The sequence below is a fragment of the Ictalurus punctatus genome, chromosome 6, assembly GCF_001660625.3.
Source record: "Ictalurus punctatus breed USDA103 chromosome 6, Coco_2.0, whole genome shotgun sequence".
NCBI classification, from domain to species: Eukaryota; Metazoa; Chordata; class Actinopteri; order Siluriformes; family Ictaluridae; genus Ictalurus; species Ictalurus punctatus.
Window position 1 is genome coordinate 7,193,618 of NC_030421.2, and position 18,637 is coordinate 7,212,254.

Genomic DNA, 18,637 nt, shown 5'->3' on the forward strand with positions numbered 1-18,637 from the left:
GCATAATTTGAACCGGAAATACATGTGTTATCCTCTACTTTTAGGTTTTCTCGATTGCTAACTCACCAATAACATCCAGATTGATGAAAGCCTCTCCCTGTCCATGCTTATTCTTGATGACAATTTTATAACGGCCCTGGTCTGACTTCTTAGGATCCTTTAACCTGTACTCTGTCTTGTCAGTGGATGTGTCTATGTTTTGCATTGGAAGACTGGTGTCATTGAAGAACCATTCAACCTCTGCACGAGGGTAAGCATCATAGGGAACTGTCATCATGAAGGGCTTTCCAGCATCTGTTACAAGATTCTGGTCTGTGGTCTTGATTTTTGGTACAGCTGTAAGAAGAAAGGAATCATGGAGGAATTGTAGAATAAAACATATGCAGCTACATCTTTCCTATAAATGTATAGAACTAAGTATTTTTTTTTTTTAAAACTATGTACCTGCAAGCTCAAGTTTGGCTCTTGCATCTTTATCCTTGGCGACAACTCTGTACTCCCCCTGATCGCGAGGCCTGATCTCACAAATCTGAAGTCGGTGAACTTTGCCCTCACTGATCATCTGGTATTTGTCACCTTGGACAATGATCATGTTGTTCCTCATCCATTTAACATCAACCCTGTCTTTGTTCAGCTCAACCTCAAATACAATATCTGATCCTGGCGCCTCAAATATATCTTTTGGGGGTCTGACAATTTCCACTGGGGTCTCTGAAGAGGAGAAGAGCAGAGAAGAGAAGAAAAAAGAACCTACTGAACAACTGCACAGAACTAGTGGGAACAATGTTGCAGTAAATGTGCATTTCTCTCAACAACGTATTGGTGGCAAATGAACCTTCAACAAAGAGACGAGCCCTGGATCTTTTGTCATCAACTCCACAGGCATATTCACATTCATCATCAGGTCTGCATTCCTTAATGTACAATGTGCATGTCTTTCCATCCTTTTCCATGTGATATCTGGCAGACAAAATGGAAAATGATTATTATAAATAATTATTATCATATAAAATTATTATTGTATTTCAAAACCAATTTATTATGGCTTGCCATATAGCACAAAAAAGAATAAATGACCTTGGTCCTTCTCTGATTTCACGGCCATTTTTGTACCATTTAGCAGTGGCCTTCTCTTTAGAAACCTTGCAAATAAACTCTGCATCCTCAAATTCAGTAACAGTCTGGTCTCTGAGTTGGGTGGTGAAGTCAGTTGGTGCCTCACTGATGATCAGTTCAGCTGAAGACTTGTCAGTGCCAGCAACTGCAGTGTATTCACCCTCATCATCCATGGTGCAATCTTTGATGGTCAAAGTGTGCTTATTATTGTCCACCCGGTAAACAATGTGTTTGCTGAAGGTGATTTCCTGTCCTCCCTTCATCCATTGTACAGTCACATTTGGTCTGTTCACTTTGCAAGTGAAGCTGATTGTCTTCTTCTCCTCAGTTTCACAGTCCTCAAGAGGGTCTATGATACGGAGCTCTTCCTCTGCAGAAAGGACACAATTGTTAAAAAATAATAAAATAATACACACAATTATATAATTTTATATATATATATATATATATTTATATATATATATATATATATATATATATATATATATATATATATACATATATTACCTATTACAGTGACTTTTCCAGAGCATTTGGCTTGTTCACCACGCTGGTTGATCAGTGTAATGGTGTAGGTAGCCTCATCAGACTTGTCTGCAGCTTTGATCCTCAGTGAGAAAATAGTGTCTCTTTGTACCATGACGAACTTGCTGCTTTCAAACATAGTCTCATTCTCCTTCAGCCACTTGGCCTTAGCTCCCTCTGAATTAACTTCACAATTAAGAACAATTTCTTGTCCTTCCTTCATTTGGGTGTCTTTTATAGGAGTTATGATCCTCAGTTTTTCTACAAAGATGGGGAATAATAGTAAACATTCCTAGTTTCATCTTCATTTAAAGCACAAAGAGGGAATCACTTAGAAACACTTACCAATCACATGTAAGTCTGCAGAAGCCTTGACAGAGCCAATGCAGGCAATAAAGGCACCTCCATCCTTCAACTCACAGTTTTTAACAATGAGAGCTCTCTTCTTGCCGTCACTAACAATCTCATACTTGTCCCCAGTCTGTAGCTCATTGTCACCTCTGAACCATTTAACTTCATGGGTCTCTTTGGATACTGAGCACACAAATTGTGCCTTTTCACCCTCTACCACCTCCTGGCTCTGGGGCCTGGCAATAAACTCAGCTGCCAATTCTAATGAAACAATAAAAAAATAATTTTGCATAACTAAGTAAAGGGATATCGTCCAAGCAAATTCTTTTAATTTTCAGTTTCTGCAGAACAGCCAGTAGGAATGTGCTAAAATTTGAGTTGCTTACCATTGATCTTTAGTGTCGCTGTAGTCTGTGAATTGGCCAATCTGCAGTTGTATTCTCCAGCATCCTCCATACGAAGGCCTTGGATAATAAGGATTCTCTTTTTGCCATCTGCAATTTGTTCGTATCTACCACCCTCAGGCAATTCCTGGTCACCTTTATACCATGTAACCTCTGCACTGGACTTGGAGACCTCACAGATCAGTTTAATACTCTCAGTTTCAGTGCCTTCAACATTAGCCATGTTCTTTGTGAATCTAGCCTCTTCCTCTGTAAGCAAAACAATAAATAAACATTGTGAATATTGTGAATAAATTTATGATGTATGGAAATGAAATTAAAACTAAACTCACCAACAACAGTAAGCATGCCAGAAGATTTGGATGTTCTTGCATCGCATTCATATTCAGCTTCATCATCAAAGACTGCCTTGCTAATGATGAGAATACGCTGCACTCCCTTGGAAATAATCTCATACTTTTTGCCCTTTCTAATTTCAATGCCATCTTTGTACCAGCGGACCTATTGAAACAAATACCCAGAAATTATTTCCAACGTCATTTATTCTCATGTATATCATAGAGGTGCAGTTAGTTACAGCTAATCCTTAAGTGAATTTAGTACCTTGGCACTTTCACGGGAAACTTCACATTCAAACTTAGCAGACTCCTTCTCCCTGACCTCAACATCATGAAGAGGCTTAGTGAACTCAATATGTGGAGCTAATAAGCAAATTGAAAACAAAACATGAACATGATATGAATATCGATTATCTAGTGAAACAAAACAAATTATTCAGATTTCAATCTTATTCTGATGTCTTCTCACTTACGCTCAACACTCAAGAAAGCTGAGGTCTTAAAGTGTTCGGCATCACATGTATATATTTTGGAGTCATCAAGAGTACAGTCTTTGATTATCAGCTTCCTTATGCGGCCTTCAGCCACCATTTCATATTTCTTTGTTTTGTGAATTTCCTGTCCATCTCGGAACCATTTGACATCAGCTTTATCTCTGGAGAGTTCACACTCAAGAATAGCAGTTGCCTCCTCTTCAACAGTCTGGTCCTCCAAGGGCTTGGTAAACTCAACAGGTGGCTCTGTGGGAAATAATAAGTTGTAGGAAGTGAATATACAAAGTATAATGAGATTCCTGCTAATGTGAAATGTCATAGCAGAAAATTACATTGCACATGTATCTGGAAAAATACAAAACATTTATCTGGAAAAGTGTTACAGCTTTATTTAGTCATTTTTAAAGCTTTTACCATTCACTGTAAGCATGGCCTGGGCCTGAAAGTCCTTTGCCATTATCTTCACAGCACCAGCATGTGTCATCTCGACGTTTCTCAGAGTCAAGCTGTGCACTCTTCCCTCTGCTCTGGTTACCACCTGCATATTACAGTAAGAGCTACGTCTGAGCAAAGCTCATTTGAAAATTAATAGTTTTAAACTCTTGTTAAACTGAGTTAAGGAACATGTTCATCCAATGTTTCAAAATTTAATAGGAGAAAAAGCTGTTCAATATGGCACAGTATGTTTTTTTTTTTCATTATTTGTGAGAATAACATGCTAATATATTTTCAAAGTAATTATAGAATATTACTATTACTCAAAGGTACATCATTAAGACCTCCAGTTTAACAAACACTCATGATGTTGGTAAAAATAGATTGAGAAACACTTGGAGGGCAGAACAGCTCACTTTGTTATCTCAAAAACCTCCGCTGTATGTTGGCCATTGGCCCTAGGTCCATATACACGAAGACAACATCTTTGTGGCAAATCATAATTAATTTTGAAAAAATCTGAATTCAAGCAAAAATCAAATAAAAGCATTAATTTAATATGTTCTAAGTTTGTGAAGGAGTCTATATGTGCAGTCACAGAAAGATATTGCTGTGTAAATTTGCAGGAATAAATGCAGAGAATCAACCCAAGATGTTAAAATGTAAAATATTAAACTAAATATAAAAGTATTTATCTCTAAAACTTACTGTTTCACATGTCTCCACTTTCGTTGTTCCAATGAACCATTCAGCTACAATGCCCTCATATGAAAGCTCACACTCAAAAGTTGCGGTTTCTCCAGCAATAACTGTGATATCCCGAAGAGGCCGCAGAAGGCTTATTGTCCGAGCTTGGGATTGAGAAGAAGTCATTATTAGTAAGCTCAGGAAATAAATCCTTTCTAAGCTTCAAATCATTATTCTGCTCAAGTTCTCAACAGGCAAGCCGTGCTTCCATGTCCTATAAGCTTCTAGCCCAAACTCAGGCTCTCATTTTATCAATGGGGGCGCCTATCATTAGGCATACATGATTTCATGTAATGCGATTGGTCAGCATGCAGAAACAAAGGATAAGGGCTGACAGTCATCCACCACCCCCTCTAGATAAGGCTAGCAGAGTCTAAAATAACCACATGTTCTGATTGGCTTGAATCTAAGCACTGCCAATGACAGATACAGATGGGTGACAAGTTAAAGGAAAAACACATTTAAAAAAAAAAACCCACAGCACATAATAGAGCCACTGGACCAGCACAAATGCTCTCATCCACTGGTTGCGAATATGGTGCAGGATGACACTGACCATATCTCTTTTTTCCCCAGATGTCTGTACACCATTGCATTGATGTTCTCAGTCACCAGAAGAGCAACAGCTGTCCTTCTTTTCCCCCCTTACATATCTGACTAAATCACAGGCATCACCTATTTAGACCAGAATCTTCAAACATATTTACTTATGTTTTTTCCATAGATCTAAATATAAATGTCACTTCCTATATGTTTTTTTCCCCTCTTTTTCCTTAAATTTTTCTGCCTCTGCAACTGTGACGCACCATTTAAGGTTAACCATTTAATTAACCATTTAATATTAACTACTTCCATTTTGTTATATCAATAAATATTACATTTCAAGTCCAAAGTTATGTCATACTATTATGTAAATCAATATCTAGAGTATTTGGTGATTTTTGAAAAAAAATAAATAATAAATAACATGCCTGGCCTGTGGTTCTCACAAAAAAAAAAACTCTCACCTTTAACTCTGAGATGAGCACTTGATTTAGCATTGGCAGCACTGAAGTCCACAGCACCAGCCATGTCCATACGTACATTATAGAGAATCAGCATGTGTTTGGTGCCTTCTTCTTTAATCTCACAGTCCTAATGAGAGCACAAATTTAACCTCATGTTGAGTTTCAATTTAAAAACCATGAGTATTTAAAAGGCGTTGATATTTTGTGATAACGTCCTTACAGCAGACTGGTGCAAAGCCTCTCCTTTGAGTTTCCAGTTCCCATGGACATCATCTTCTGAAATCTCTACCTCAAATCGAGCGGTACTAGTCTCTGTAACCTCTACACTGTACAGTGGACGGATAACCTTAATATCCCGCTCTGCAGAGAAAAAGAAAACAATGTAATAAGAAAGTTAATTACTAATAGACAATATATTTTTCTCATTGATGTGTTGTAAAATTATATTTGTATATACCTTCAATGTTCAGCTTAGCTGTAGTTTTGTCAGAACCACAGTCACAGACATATTCGCCAATGTTGGCCTTCTCTGCTTTCCTCAAAATCAGAATGCGTTTCTTTCCATCAGCTTTGATAAGGATATTCTTAGATGGGATAATCTCTGTGCCATCTTTAAACCACTTCACCTCAGCAGAGGATTTGCTCAGTTCACACTTCAGCACAACCTCATCCTTCTCGACTGCTGTGTAGTCCTGTAGTTTGGTAATGAAGTAAGCTTCTCCCTCTGAAAATAGAAAAAAAATACTAATTTACTAGAATATTTCTAAAAATATTTATTCTCTTTACCACCATATGCAAATTAAAATATTTACCAAGCACTGTAAGCATGGCCTCTGAAGTCTTTCCAAGAGCCTCTACTTTAATGAGTGAGGTATCATCAATAGACACCTCCTTGAAGGATAGCGTGTGGATCTTTCCATGTTCAGACACATGCACCACTTTGCTTGGATGCAAACGGACATCATTTTTGTACCAGCTTACTTGAATTTTCTCATGAGAAAGTTCAACACTGAATTCTGCTGTCTCACGCTCCTTTACAGTAACATCCTTGATGGGTCTGACAAACTCAAGGCGAATACCTAAATGTGAAATAAACAATATAGATGGGAGAAAAGTTATATATGAAGAAGTGGCTGGCTAAATGTATATCCCAACCCTCGCAAAGTAATTAAATGTCTTTATTTTACCTTGTATGACCAGTTTGGCAGAGGTTCTCTTGTCCTCAACTTCCAACATGTATTTAGCCTCATCTTCATAGGCAGCCGATTTGAGAATAAGGGTGTGCCTTTTTCCCTCTGTCAGAATGTCAAATTTGTCATCTGCCTTCAACTCTTGAGAGCCCTTCAGCCATCGGAAGGTCTTTGCTTCCCTTGACAGTTCACATTCAAATCTTGCCTCATCTTTCTCATATACTTTTACATCACTCAAAGGCGTTAGGAACGTGATGGGTAGTTCTGTAACAAAAAAAAAAAGCAATTTCATTTTGATTTAATTTCAGAATATAGCTGGCAATATTTTTTTTTAGTTGCTGTTGAGGAAGAGAAGAAGGGAACCACTGTAAGAGAACACTACCTTTTACTTTAAGGTTTGCAGCACACTTAGCATTTGCTCCCTGGAAAACGACCTCTCCTGTCTGGATAACTTTGCAGTTGTACAGTGTCAATATGTGTTTTGCACCATCATCAATGATCTCAACATCCTGTTTAAAAAAAGAAAAGAAAAAAAGAACAATTTAGTATAGCTATTTACAAATTAAAATATTTAATTACACATGGCATAAGAAAATAACTTGCAGGGTCTAACATAACAGAATTCCATGCTTACAGCTGAAGGAGTGAGGACTTCATCCTTCAGTTTCCATTGGCCAGGTATATCATCCTCAGAGATTTCAACTTCAAAACGCGCAGTCTCACCATCGAACACTTCAACTCCGTACATAGGCCGGACCACCTTCACGTCACGAGCTGAAATTGAGTAGTTTGTATTAAGAGGTAGTAAAGTTAAAGGATGCCAGATTGCCCACTTTATAATGAATAATTCAAAAGATCACCTTCGATGTTAACATTGGCTGATGTCTTGTCCGTTGCACAGTCACATACATACACTCCTTTGTCTTTCTGCTGCGTTTTTTTAATGCTGAGGATTCTTCGTTTACCCTCAACCTTAATGGAAACCATCTTTGAGGCCTTAATTTCGATCTCATTATGGAACCACTTGACAGGAACATCTTTGCTTAGCTCGCAGTCTAGAGTGACCTCCTCTTTCTCGACAACAGTGCAGTCTTGCAACTTGGTAATGAATTTTGCATCACCCTCTGCAAAAATAAGCTGAATTAGACATAGTTCATATACAGAAAATCATACAAAGGATTGTACTACATTTCCAAAGTGTGCCTTATGTGCCTAGTAGAGAATGAAAGCAAGTAGCTACCAATTAGCCTGATTCCTAAACATCACAGATGCCTACCAGCTTTCATTCATAGTAAATAATTACATCTTAAATATAATAAAGAATAATAATAAAGGAAGAAAAACGGTTACCTATAACCAGAAGCTTAGCCTTTGTTGATATTCCTTTAGCCTCTGCCCTTATTTGACAAGTATCATCTAGTGTGACTTCCTTGATTTCTAATATATGCTTTGTCCCTTCAACATGTATTATCACTGTTCTGCTTGGATGCAATCTAATTTCATTTTTGTACCAAGTCACTGGCACATTCTCATGAGAGAGCTCAATGTCAAACCGAGCTGTTTTCCTTTCCTTTACGGTTTGATCCTTTAATTCTGAGATGAACTTCAGCCTCATACCTATGATGTCATACATCATATCATATTATTTCAGTGTATAACACATTTCCTTACACAGGGTTATTCCATGGTTTCACAGTCTACAGATCAAGTACTATTTGGTGCAAAATTATTACCACAAAGAGGAATGATAACCACTTACCCTCTACCGTTAGTTTTGCTGTTGATGTTTTGCCTAACACCTCAATGGTGTATTCTCCCTCATCATCAAATTCACAATTATTTATTATCAAAATGTGTTTTTTTCCATCATCAATAATTTCATAATTATTTCCAGATGTAATAACATCAGAACCCTTAAACCACATCACTTTAGGCACATCCTTATTGATTGCACACTCAAATTTGGCCTGTTTCTTTTCAGGCACAGAAACATCTTTCAATGGGACAGTGAATTCCATTTCCATTTCTGGGAGGTACGACATAACATTGAGCTCAGTGTAATACAATATTTAAATTATATGTAACACAAATATTAATTTCTTTTTTATCTGGGAAGATAACATTTTACTGTTTGCTTTACCTTTCACTGTAAGCATAGCACTTGTCACAGCATTCAAAGCTTGGTATGTAACTTCACCAGCCTGATCAAGCTGAACATTTTTCAAAGTAAGGAAGCGCTTCGTTCCCTCAGCTTTGATATCACATGTCTTGAAAATAAACAAATAAATAGTCAGATGTACAAGTTCAAAATGTTAGATTTTGTAATATATTCCTAAAATCTTGGATTTGGTCATTTGAATAGTTTTCTGAATATTATTGCAATATAGCAAGAAAATATGAGGGTCTTGAGGCACAAAGCATACAGTATAGGGTTGTATGAAAATATAACCTGATCTTACCGGTGATCTGGTTAGAACCTGCCCCTTAAGTTTCCATTCTCCGGGCACATCATCTTCAGAGATTTCAGTATCAAACTTGGCCTCCTCTTTTTCAACCACTTCCACACTAGCAATGGGTTTCAAGATCTCAGCTTCACGCTCTATATTGGTATCAAACATAAAACATGAGACATGAAAATTACAAATGATCAATTCCTTAAAACATTTTTTTTTTAAACTATAAGTCTAAACACGATGCTACTTACCTCCAAGTGTGAGCTTTGCTGGGTAACGTTTACCCTCAACTTCCATGGCATACTCGCCAACATCATTTGGTTGCGCATTCTTAATGGTCAGAACAATATCTTTTCCATCCTTCTTGACTTCAGTCTTATCTGTGGGTTCATTTGGAATCTCTTCATTTCCCTTGAACCATTTCCAGTTGGGAGTGTCTTTGAAGAGCTCGCACTTGAAGGTAGCAGTGGCCTTTGGTTTCACATGCTGGTCTCTCAGTGGCTTCACCAACCAGTCTCTGATGATTTCTGTAAAATATATAGTCATAATTTATATGCTGTCAATATATATATATATCATATATATATAAGTCATTTCAAAGATACTTCATTTGTGGTAACTGTTTTTAAAAAGAAAAGTCTTATACATACCAAGAACCTTCACAGTTGTTTCAGTTTTTAGATTTTCACATTCGCATGTGTAAACACCAGTATCATCGTCATTTGCATCCTGGATTGTCACAGCATGTTGCAGTCCAATAACATTAATGGCAACCTTGCCAGCAACTGATTTGAGCTCATTGCCGTCCTTTTTCCAGACCACGTTTCGGTCTTTGTTCAACTCACAGGTTAAGTACATGGGCTGTCCCTTGAGCACAGACACCTCCTCCTCTAGGGTCTTGATAAATTTAACAGGTAGCTCTAGTTGAGATAAAAGGTAAAGTAGTTATTCTGAATTTGCCCAGGAGTACTGCTACAGTTTGACATAAGGTTAAATATGACATAAGGTTAGACTGTAGTCAAAACTGTGCTCACCTTCAACAATAAGTCTGGCAGTAGAGGTCTTCTCTTTATTTCCAAGTTTGGCAACGCATGTGTATTCCCCTCTGTCAGAGAGCTGAACATCAATAATGGCCAATTTTCGATCTTTTCCATCAGAAGTAAACTTGTGCTTTGGACCCTCCCTCAGGTTACTTCCATCCTTCATCCATGAGGTTATAGCAGTAGAAGGAGAAATCTGGCACTCAAACACAGCAGAGGAACCGATAGACTCAGCCTCCAGCAACACAATGTCTTGAATCTCTTTCACAAACTTGAGAGGAACAGCCTTAAGCTGGAAAGCAAATGGTGACTCTCCAGGAGGTTTGTCACCTCCACCACCAGGTCTGAGCCCTCTTCCACGTCCTGCATCACCAGGAGATGGAGTTTGGCGTGCTGAAATGTGTGTGTTAGGAAGAAGATTGTTAAATTAGTGGCAGAACCATGGTGTGGGCGGATTAATGCTTAGTGATGTTATATATTTTAGCACAATCAGAACAGTGTGCTTACGTTTAAGCCCTCTGCCTCTGCCTACTGCTCCCTCTTCCTTGGGTTTTCCATCTGTTTGAAATATTGTAAAAAAATAAAAAAATAATAACACAAAATTGCAGCTGTCGATTAAACTACATTTAACCTATACTCACACTTATTTGTGATGGAAGCCAAGAAGTTTTAAAAAAAAAAAAATTAAAGATTTTTTTTAATCAACAAGACATGCATATTATTGAAATAGCTGATGTAAATGAATGACATACATTTAGAAGTGAAGATTAAGAAAATACATACTTAAAAAACAGATGAAAACAATATTTGACATGTACAAAAGACAGACACCAGCTGACATTTACAAAAACATACACAAAACTGACATCCACATACAGACAATTATTGACACTAAAAAGAAACCAAAAAAATAAAAAAATTAAAGGAGGGATGGGGGACACTTGCATCGCATCAGAGGGGTGGATGGGCTTATGAAAAGAATGATGGGAAGACAGAAAACTAATAAGGAACACACTTGAAACAATGAGGAATATGAAGTCAAATTTGTTAAACAACTAAACTACGGCGGTTAAAATAGATGATGTATATTATTTGTGATGATTTTGGAGGGCCAGGGCAGGCATGAAATACCAATGGTGAGGTTTTGGTCTCCCTCTCACCTATCTTGTCACCCGTGCCTCCTGGAGTTTCGATGGCTCCATCCTCTAAGGTGGTATCAAACTCTTCTGCTTCATAACTTTCAGAAGAAACAAGTTCCCACCCCCATGTTTCTTCTTCTTCTTCTTCTTCTTCTTCCTCTTTCTCAGCTTCAAATTCTTCTTCAAGTAATTCTTCTTCTTGCTGAGTTGGGATCTTTTGTAGCTGCACAGCTCCAGGAGATAACTCTTTTATTAGTGGTATTTTTTCTTTTTCAGGATGTTCCTGAGATGCTTTTTTCAGTTGGGAAGAGATTGGGACCTTGTTCAGAGTAACAGACGCTATTAAATCTTTAGGTGAAGCTTTTTTAGGAACGGTTGCACTGGACTTTCTCTGCAGTGGAATGGGTTCGGCTTTGGGTGAGAGAATCCTTTTCACTTCTGCTCCCTTTTTGAGAAGTTCAACATGTTTTAGAGATATTTTCTCTTCTTCCATTATTGTTCCTGGCAGAGAACCACTCTTTTTGAGATCAGGTGTTTTACATTCTTCTTTTAGACTTTCTTTTGCTTTGGTTACTGTGGTCAGAGAAGGTGTCTCTTCTTTAGGTTTCTCAACCTTTGGTGAGATCTTTTCAAGCTTGGCATCCTTTTTTATATGTGCCACAGGTTTTTGTGATATTTTCTCTTCTTCCATTATTGTTCCTGGCAGAGAACCACTCTTTTTGAGATCAGGTGTTTTACATTCTTCTTTTGGACTTTCTTTTGCTTTGGTTACTGTAGTCAGAGAAGGTGTCTCTTCTTTAGGTTTCTCAACCTTTGGTGAGATCTTTTCAAGCTTGGCATCCTTTTTTATATGTGCCACAGGTTTTAGAGATATTTTGTCTTCTTCCATTATTGTTCCTGGCAGAGAACCACTCTTTTTGAGATCAGGTGTTTTACATTCTTCTTTTGGACTTTCTTTTGCTTTGGTTACTGTAGTCAGAGAAGGTGTCTCTTCTTTAGGTTTCTCAACCTTTGGTGAGATCTTTTCAAGCTTGGCATCCTTTTTTATATGTGCCACAGGTTTTAGAGATATTTTGTCTTCTTCCATTATTGTTCCTGGCAGAGAACCACTCTTTTTGAGATCAGGTGTTTTACATTCTTCTTTTGGACTTTCTTTTGCTTTGGTTACTGTAGTCAGAGAAGGTGTCTCTTCTTTAGGTTTCTCAACCTTTGGTGAGATCTTTTCAAGCTTGGCATCCTTTTTTATATGTGCCACAGGTTTTAGAGATATTTTGTCTTCTTCCATTATTGTTCCTGGCAGAGAACCACTCTTTTTGAGATCAGGTGTTTTATATTCTTCTTTTGGACTTTCTTTTGCTTTGGTTACTGTGGTCAGAGAAGGTGTCTCTTCTTTAGGTTTCTCAACCTTTGGTGAGAACTTTTCAAGCTTGGCATCCTTTTTTATATGTGCCAAAGGTTTTAGAGATATGTCCTCTTTTTCTTCATATTCCTTTACAATGTGTCTACCCTTTTTAATTATCAGTGGTTTTGCTTCTTCATTTGGACTTTTTTCTGTCTTCTTTACTTGAATTCTGACCTCATCTTCCTTTTCTGGCTTTTCATCTTTTTCTGACCTCTCTTGATCCTTTGATGATCTATAAGAGCATTTCTCCACCTCATCATTCTCTGTTGGAACTCTTTTTGTTTTTGTGAGTAAAGCCTCAGGCTCTTTATGTTCACCTTTGGCTGCTAGTACCACAGGTTTTGGTGCCACTGCTTCTTCTATCATTTTAGCTGTTGGTGTAATTTCTTTTTTCTTCATAGGTACAACCTTTGATTTATCAGATCTCTCAACTGGTTTCAGCACTACTTTTTCATTTTCCTGTTTAGTTGATGGTATCTTGGGTATTTTTTTGATTGATTGGCTTGGAGTCTGAGGACTCTCTTCTTTTGGCATATTGTCCTTCTTGAAATCCTCTTTGGTGTCTGCCCATGGAACTTCAGTATCAGGTTCAGAATGCCTCTGCTCTTTTATTTTCATATATTTTTCCTGTTTCTTTTCCTGATGTTTTATATTATCAGTCTTAAGTTCCCACACATCCTCTTTTACTTCATAGCTACTAAGAATTTTAACCTCAGTCAAAGACTTTGAGTATATTTCATCCTTCTCAAAGATTTCAGCCTTTTCAGTTTCCTGAATGGTCACCCCTGGCTCTTTAGATTGCCATTCACGTTGTGTGTTGCTGATTTTAGCCTTTGCCACAACTTTATGCTGTTCCTCCTGGTCTTTAGATCTTCTAGTAACTTTTATTAAGACTGGCATATCCTGTTTCTCTTGTTCATCAATGGGTTTAAGATATTGTTCTAAGGCAATAAACGGCACATCACAAACAGCACAATATCCAAGACACAGGACAGCCAAATACAATAAACAACACTCAACATGACTGATGTCATTTACATTTCAGTTTATCCAATTCAGGGTATCGATGACCTTTTAATATACTTCCTTATACAGTATCTATGATGAGAATTGACTCATGGCCAACAAGTGGAACAGGTCTACATTCCACACATATAACACTTATTTTGTTGTGATAACTGTAAACTAAAGAAACAAGGCTGACAAATGACAAGATACACAGAACACCAATAAAAAGAACAAAGCCAGTTTAGTGCAGTTATACAATATTAAAATCTGTGGCATACAGGTAATAAAGTAGCAACATACCTTTCTGGACTGGTCCAGGAGTTTGAACAGGACCATGATCTGCAGAGATTAGCACATTTTAAAAGAGAAAACATAATATAATATGATTAATGGTGAAGGGTATATATAAATAACCAGAATATATATTATATATATAGGGAAGACAAGAACAGCAGAGACATAGTGACTGGAAGTATTACACAACAGAAGGTACAAAAATGTCTGACACAAGTAAAGTGTTGACACATAATAAACACAAAATAGAAACAGGAAACAATATACAAAATTCTTGGAAACAGACACTCTACCTTGAGGAGGAGAAACTGTTTTCTCGACTGGTGTCTCTGTTGCCTTTGGTGCCTCATGTGTTGCCTTATTCTCCACAGGTGGTTCTTGAAATGAAAGCATGTCATTGTCACAGTCAAGAAATAATCATATGCATGGAAATAAGTGCTGAATTACATACTGGATGAAATGCACATTTCAAAGAACACAAAATAAGATGCAACTGACAAAGCAAGAAGAAAAGGACAGATGAGACTGAGACTCTACCTAGAGGAGGAGACACTTTTTGTTCAAGTGGCACTCCTATTGGCTTTGGTGTTTCAAGTATTGCCTTCTTTACCACAGTTGGCTCTTCAAATAAAATAATGTCATTGTAACATAAGAACTTATGATGAAAAGAGAAAATAATAGTGGCACTAAATAATAGATATTGAAACAAATATTGTACCTTGAGGAGGACGAACTTCTCGTGGTGTTACTGCTGGCTTTGGTGCGTCTGGTGTTGGTTCGACAGTCGGCTCTTTAAATAAAAGCGTGCCATTGTGACGTCAAGAAATGATCATTTGCATGAAAGCGCATAATAAGTTACAGATATATTACACCCTAATATGTTACAGACCAGACAAAGTCCCTATAAAGGCAAGACAAACTGTAAACAAAACAAAATGATCTCACATTCTACTGAAGGCAAAGAAAGAGAACAGTTGAGGCAGACAAAAAAAAAAAAAAAAAACACAAAGAACATGGAAATTGACAGCCTACCTCGAGGAGAAGGTGAGACTTTCTGTTCAGTTGGCACCACTGTTGGCTTTGGTGTCTCAGGTGTTGTCTTCTTTACCACAGTTGGCTCTTTAAATAAATGCATGACATTATAACAGAGAAAAAATATGATGTGCTTGTAAAGACATAGTAATAGTGCTGAAAAAAATCAGTTTTCCAAAGACACAGAAGAAATAGTGATATAAAAATAGAAGATATGGACATAATACTCTACCTTGAAGAGGAGTGACTTTTTGTCCAAGTGGTGCTACTGTTGGTGCCTCAGGTGTGGGCTTCTTCTCAACAGGCCGCTCTTTTAAATGAAAGCACGATGTTGTTACAATTAAGAAATTATTATATGTGTAAAAAAAGGTACTGTTACAGAACTGTCATTTCAACACAAAAACAAGAATAAATCTAAAGGATCTCAAACTCTACTCCAGACATAGAAGAAGATAACATTCAAGATTTAAAGAATCTCTACCTGGACCAGGAGAGACTTTTTGTTCAACTGGCAGCATTGTGGGCTTTGGTGCCTCAGCTGTTGCCTTCTTCACCACAGTTGGCTCTTTAGATCAAAGCAGGCCAGTCAAGAAATTGTATTATGCATTGGTAGATGCATTACATTTCCAAACTACACATGAAGAGGAACACCTAACACAGCCATCTCATACTGTATTAAGGACACAGAAGTAGAGAACAGAGACAAAAACAAACAAACAAACAAACAAACAAACAAACAAACAAACAGAAGACATGGAAGCCAAGACAGTACCTTGAGGTGGAGAGACTTTTTTCTCAACTGGCTCCACTGTGGGCTTTGGTGCCTCTGGTGTTGCCATCTTAACCACAGTTGGCTCTTTAAATAAAAGCATGCCAATGTCACAGTCAAGAACTGATATTATGCATGGAAAGAGGTGCTTAATGATAGAATTTTCAAGCTGCACAAGAAGAGGAACACCTAGCACAGCCATCTCATATTGTATTAAGTACACAGAAGAAAATAACAGGAAGGGAAAAAAAAACAGAAGACATAAAAGCCAACACAGTACCTTGAGGTGGAGAGACTTTTTTCTCAACTGGCACCACTGTGGGCTTTGGTGCCTCAAGTGTTGCCTTCTTCTCCACAGTTGGCTCTTTAAATAAAATCATGTCAATGTCACGGTCAAGTATTGATATTATTCATGGAAAGAGGTGCTGCATTACAGAATTTTAAAGATGCAAATGAAGAGGATCACAAAATAACATCTAGCCACCTCATCTCATATTGTACTTACAAGCACAGAAGTAGTAGTTTATAAAAAAAAAAAAAAATAATAATAAAAAAAACAGAAGACATGGAAGCCAAAACAGTACCTTGAGGTGGAGAGACTTTTTGTGCTGTCACTTTTGGCTCTGGTGCCTCAGATGTTGGCTTCTTCTCAACAACTGGCACTTTAAATAAAAGCAAGCCATTGTCACGAATCAAAAAATATATAGCATGCATACATGCAAAGATATCAGGTACTGCATTAAAAAAAACAGACCACATACTTCATTAAATAAAAATGTAATACTTTTGTTCGACAGTTACTGTGTCTAATTTGGGGTTTTACGAAATCAAAAGTAGAGAATTAAATATTTGATCAGTATAACTTTACACAAATAAAGAAGAACATAAGATAATTTCGCTTGCCTACTCGGCAAGCATTGCAAGATAAGACAAAGAACACTTTATATAAAGTGCATAAAGAGTGTAGATATTCCAAAGAAGGCACATGTATGTCAAAGTGTTTGTCAAAGTACCTCTTTCAGGCATTTTAAGCTCTTTCTTAATTTTAATGTCATTTTCTTTGGGTATTACTTTCGCAGACACAGCCTCTTTTGGTGCCACCACTTTATCAACGAATTCTGGCTTAGTTTGTGACACATCACTCTTGAGCACCAAGTCTGGAATTTCCTTCACAACACCAGACATCTCAGACGACTTCTTGGTTTCTGAATGCATTACTTGTATATTTGGTTTAGCCTTGATTTCAGGAATCTCTTCCTTGGTTACTGCTTCTGTAGATGGCAAACTCTGTTTCCTTAACGAGTCCTCTGGTTTAAATACTTGTTCATCCTGAGCCACCTTCTTTTCCACATAAACCTCCTGAATCTCTTCAGGTTGACACAGAATGTCAACACCTTTGTATGAAAGATGTTCCCTTGAATCCACTTGCTCCACTTCTGTAATCTTCTCAGTTTCAGCAGAACTGTCCACTGTGTGTAAAGTTTGTTCAACTCTCTTTGGAGCTGTATAGACTTTAAAGATGAAATAAGTTGTAAGATTGCACAATGTGGCAAGAGAAGAACACACACATGCATATGAAGAAAATAAAGCCCCATATGTGCCCTTATATTTCATTACATTCAAGCCAATAATGTACTTACTATAAGTCTTTAAATACATGTCAAACTAAAACTTAATATGAAGATATTTTACTTTCTTCATTTAGACATATAAACTGATGTAAATATATTTGTGGGATTTTTTTTCCTGCCAATTTCTTAATATAGATAATGCTCTACAATTTTGAGTACTTGAAAAATTCTAAACAGAATCCTAAACAGAAAGCCATCCAGATCACACATACCTCGGGTAGGACCAATCTCTGTCTGCTTTTGAGTTTTTGCCATTGGCTTTTTCTCAGATGGCACTTCTGCAAGATTAAATTTAGCTACTTTTAGAGTCTCTTTGGGACGACTGTCACTTTTATATGAGTATTCTTTTGAAATCACTGCCTCCACCAATGAGATCTCATCAGTTTTCTTAGATATGTCCACTGTAAGGTGAGTCTTTGAAAACTCTTCTAAAACTCTCTTGGAAGGCGCAACATCTTTAAAGATAAAACATTGAAACTGTAATTGTACCATATGGCAATGGACAAAGTATATTCAACAACATTTAAAATGACTAAATTAATGTACTAACATTTATTGACCAATTTGTAATGTTGTGTCTCTCTATGTAATGTATAAATATGGTTATCAGTTGAAAAGGGATATAGGGATAACTTTGAAACTACCTTTTTTTTTCTTTGCTCATGTAACATTTTTGTTAGTACTGACAACTAAATTACCCTATAAATGAAAGCTCATAAGGTATTATACTAGACATAATTTGAGCTAATTTGGGCTCCGAATCTCATTTTTGGCAGAATATGCATGTGATACACAATAGAAATTGAATAGGGCTATATTTCAAAACAGCTACAGATTCAGGTGCAAATTTAGATTTTTAAGAATACTCAGGATTACAGAGGAAAAACCCTCTCAGACCAACCAAGTATACCTCTAGCCGGGGCCAGTTCTGTTCTCTTTTGAGGTTTAGCTGCAGGTTTTTCTTCAGGTAGTGTTTCTTGAATTTTAACTTCAGATGGTTTCAACATACTGTATTCGGACTTATAAGACTTGTTCTCGGTTTCATAAAAGATTTCCTTTTCCAATGTTTTCTTAGACAATTCCACTTTTTGTTGACTTTGTTCAACTCCTTTTAGAGCTTAAGAGTTTAAGATGAAAAAAAAGAAAAGAAAAAGGATTTCACCATGGGGAAATGGAAAAATTAAAATACAATAACAGACATCTGAACATGAAGATACTACTTCTCTATACAGTAAATAGATTTTATTCTTAATATTTATATG

The 18,637-nt window shown here is 37.0% G+C and overlaps 1 protein-coding gene across 2 annotated transcripts in view; it reads right to left on the bottom strand.

Moving 5' to 3' along the window:
- The window catches only part of ttn.1 (titin, tandem duplicate 1), a 148,558-nt gene that overhangs the window by 78,791 nt on the left and 51,130 nt on the right, over positions 1-18,637 (bottom strand). Inside the window, exons 63-104 of one of the 2 annotated variants that reach the window (XM_053680800.1) lie at positions 18,286-18,492; positions 17,588-17,830; positions 16,758-17,255; positions 16,329-16,406; positions 16,025-16,108; positions 15,748-15,831; positions 15,457-15,540; positions 15,208-15,285; positions 14,976-15,062; positions 14,662-14,733; positions 14,481-14,564; positions 14,237-14,320; positions 13,950-13,988; positions 11,261-13,582; positions 10,608-10,658; positions 10,095-10,493; positions 9,711-9,980; positions 9,312-9,587; positions 9,067-9,206; positions 8,748-8,874; positions 8,367-8,633; positions 7,958-8,224; positions 7,468-7,731; positions 7,242-7,381; positions 6,990-7,116; positions 6,605-6,871; positions 6,230-6,496; positions 5,875-6,141; positions 5,638-5,777; positions 5,418-5,544; positions 4,372-4,514; positions 3,643-3,766; positions 3,208-3,474; positions 3,000-3,097; positions 2,729-2,897; positions 2,379-2,645; positions 1,987-2,253; positions 1,624-1,902; positions 1,078-1,486; positions 836-960; positions 445-711; positions 67-336 (exon numbers count right to left, since the gene is read on the bottom strand). In XM_053680800.1, coding sequence (XP_053536775.1) covers positions 67-336; positions 445-711; positions 836-960; positions 1,078-1,486; positions 1,624-1,902; positions 1,987-2,253; positions 2,379-2,645; positions 2,729-2,897; positions 3,000-3,097; positions 3,208-3,474; positions 3,643-3,766; positions 4,372-4,514; positions 5,418-5,544; positions 5,638-5,777; positions 5,875-6,141; positions 6,230-6,496; positions 6,605-6,871; positions 6,990-7,116; positions 7,242-7,381; positions 7,468-7,731; positions 7,958-8,224; positions 8,367-8,633; positions 8,748-8,874; positions 9,067-9,206; positions 9,312-9,587; positions 9,711-9,980; positions 10,095-10,493; positions 10,608-10,658; positions 11,261-13,582; positions 13,950-13,988; positions 14,237-14,320; positions 14,481-14,564; positions 14,662-14,733; positions 14,976-15,062; positions 15,208-15,285; positions 15,457-15,540; positions 15,748-15,831; positions 16,025-16,108; positions 16,329-16,406; positions 16,758-17,255; positions 17,588-17,830; positions 18,286-18,492 — 10,125 coding nt within the window. The remainder of the gene's footprint in view (positions 1-66; positions 337-444; positions 712-835; positions 961-1,077; positions 1,487-1,623; positions 1,903-1,986; positions 2,254-2,378; positions 2,646-2,728; positions 2,898-2,999; positions 3,098-3,207; positions 3,475-3,642; positions 3,767-4,371; positions 4,515-5,417; positions 5,545-5,637; positions 5,778-5,874; positions 6,142-6,229; positions 6,497-6,604; positions 6,872-6,989; positions 7,117-7,241; positions 7,382-7,467; positions 7,732-7,957; positions 8,225-8,366; positions 8,634-8,747; positions 8,875-9,066; positions 9,207-9,311; positions 9,588-9,710; positions 9,981-10,094; positions 10,494-10,607; positions 10,659-11,260; positions 13,583-13,949; positions 13,989-14,236; positions 14,321-14,480; positions 14,565-14,661; positions 14,734-14,975; positions 15,063-15,207; positions 15,286-15,456; positions 15,541-15,747; positions 15,832-16,024; positions 16,109-16,328; positions 16,407-16,757; positions 17,256-17,587; positions 17,831-18,285; positions 18,493-18,637) is intronic. The other variant, XM_053680801.1, reaches the window with a different exon arrangement.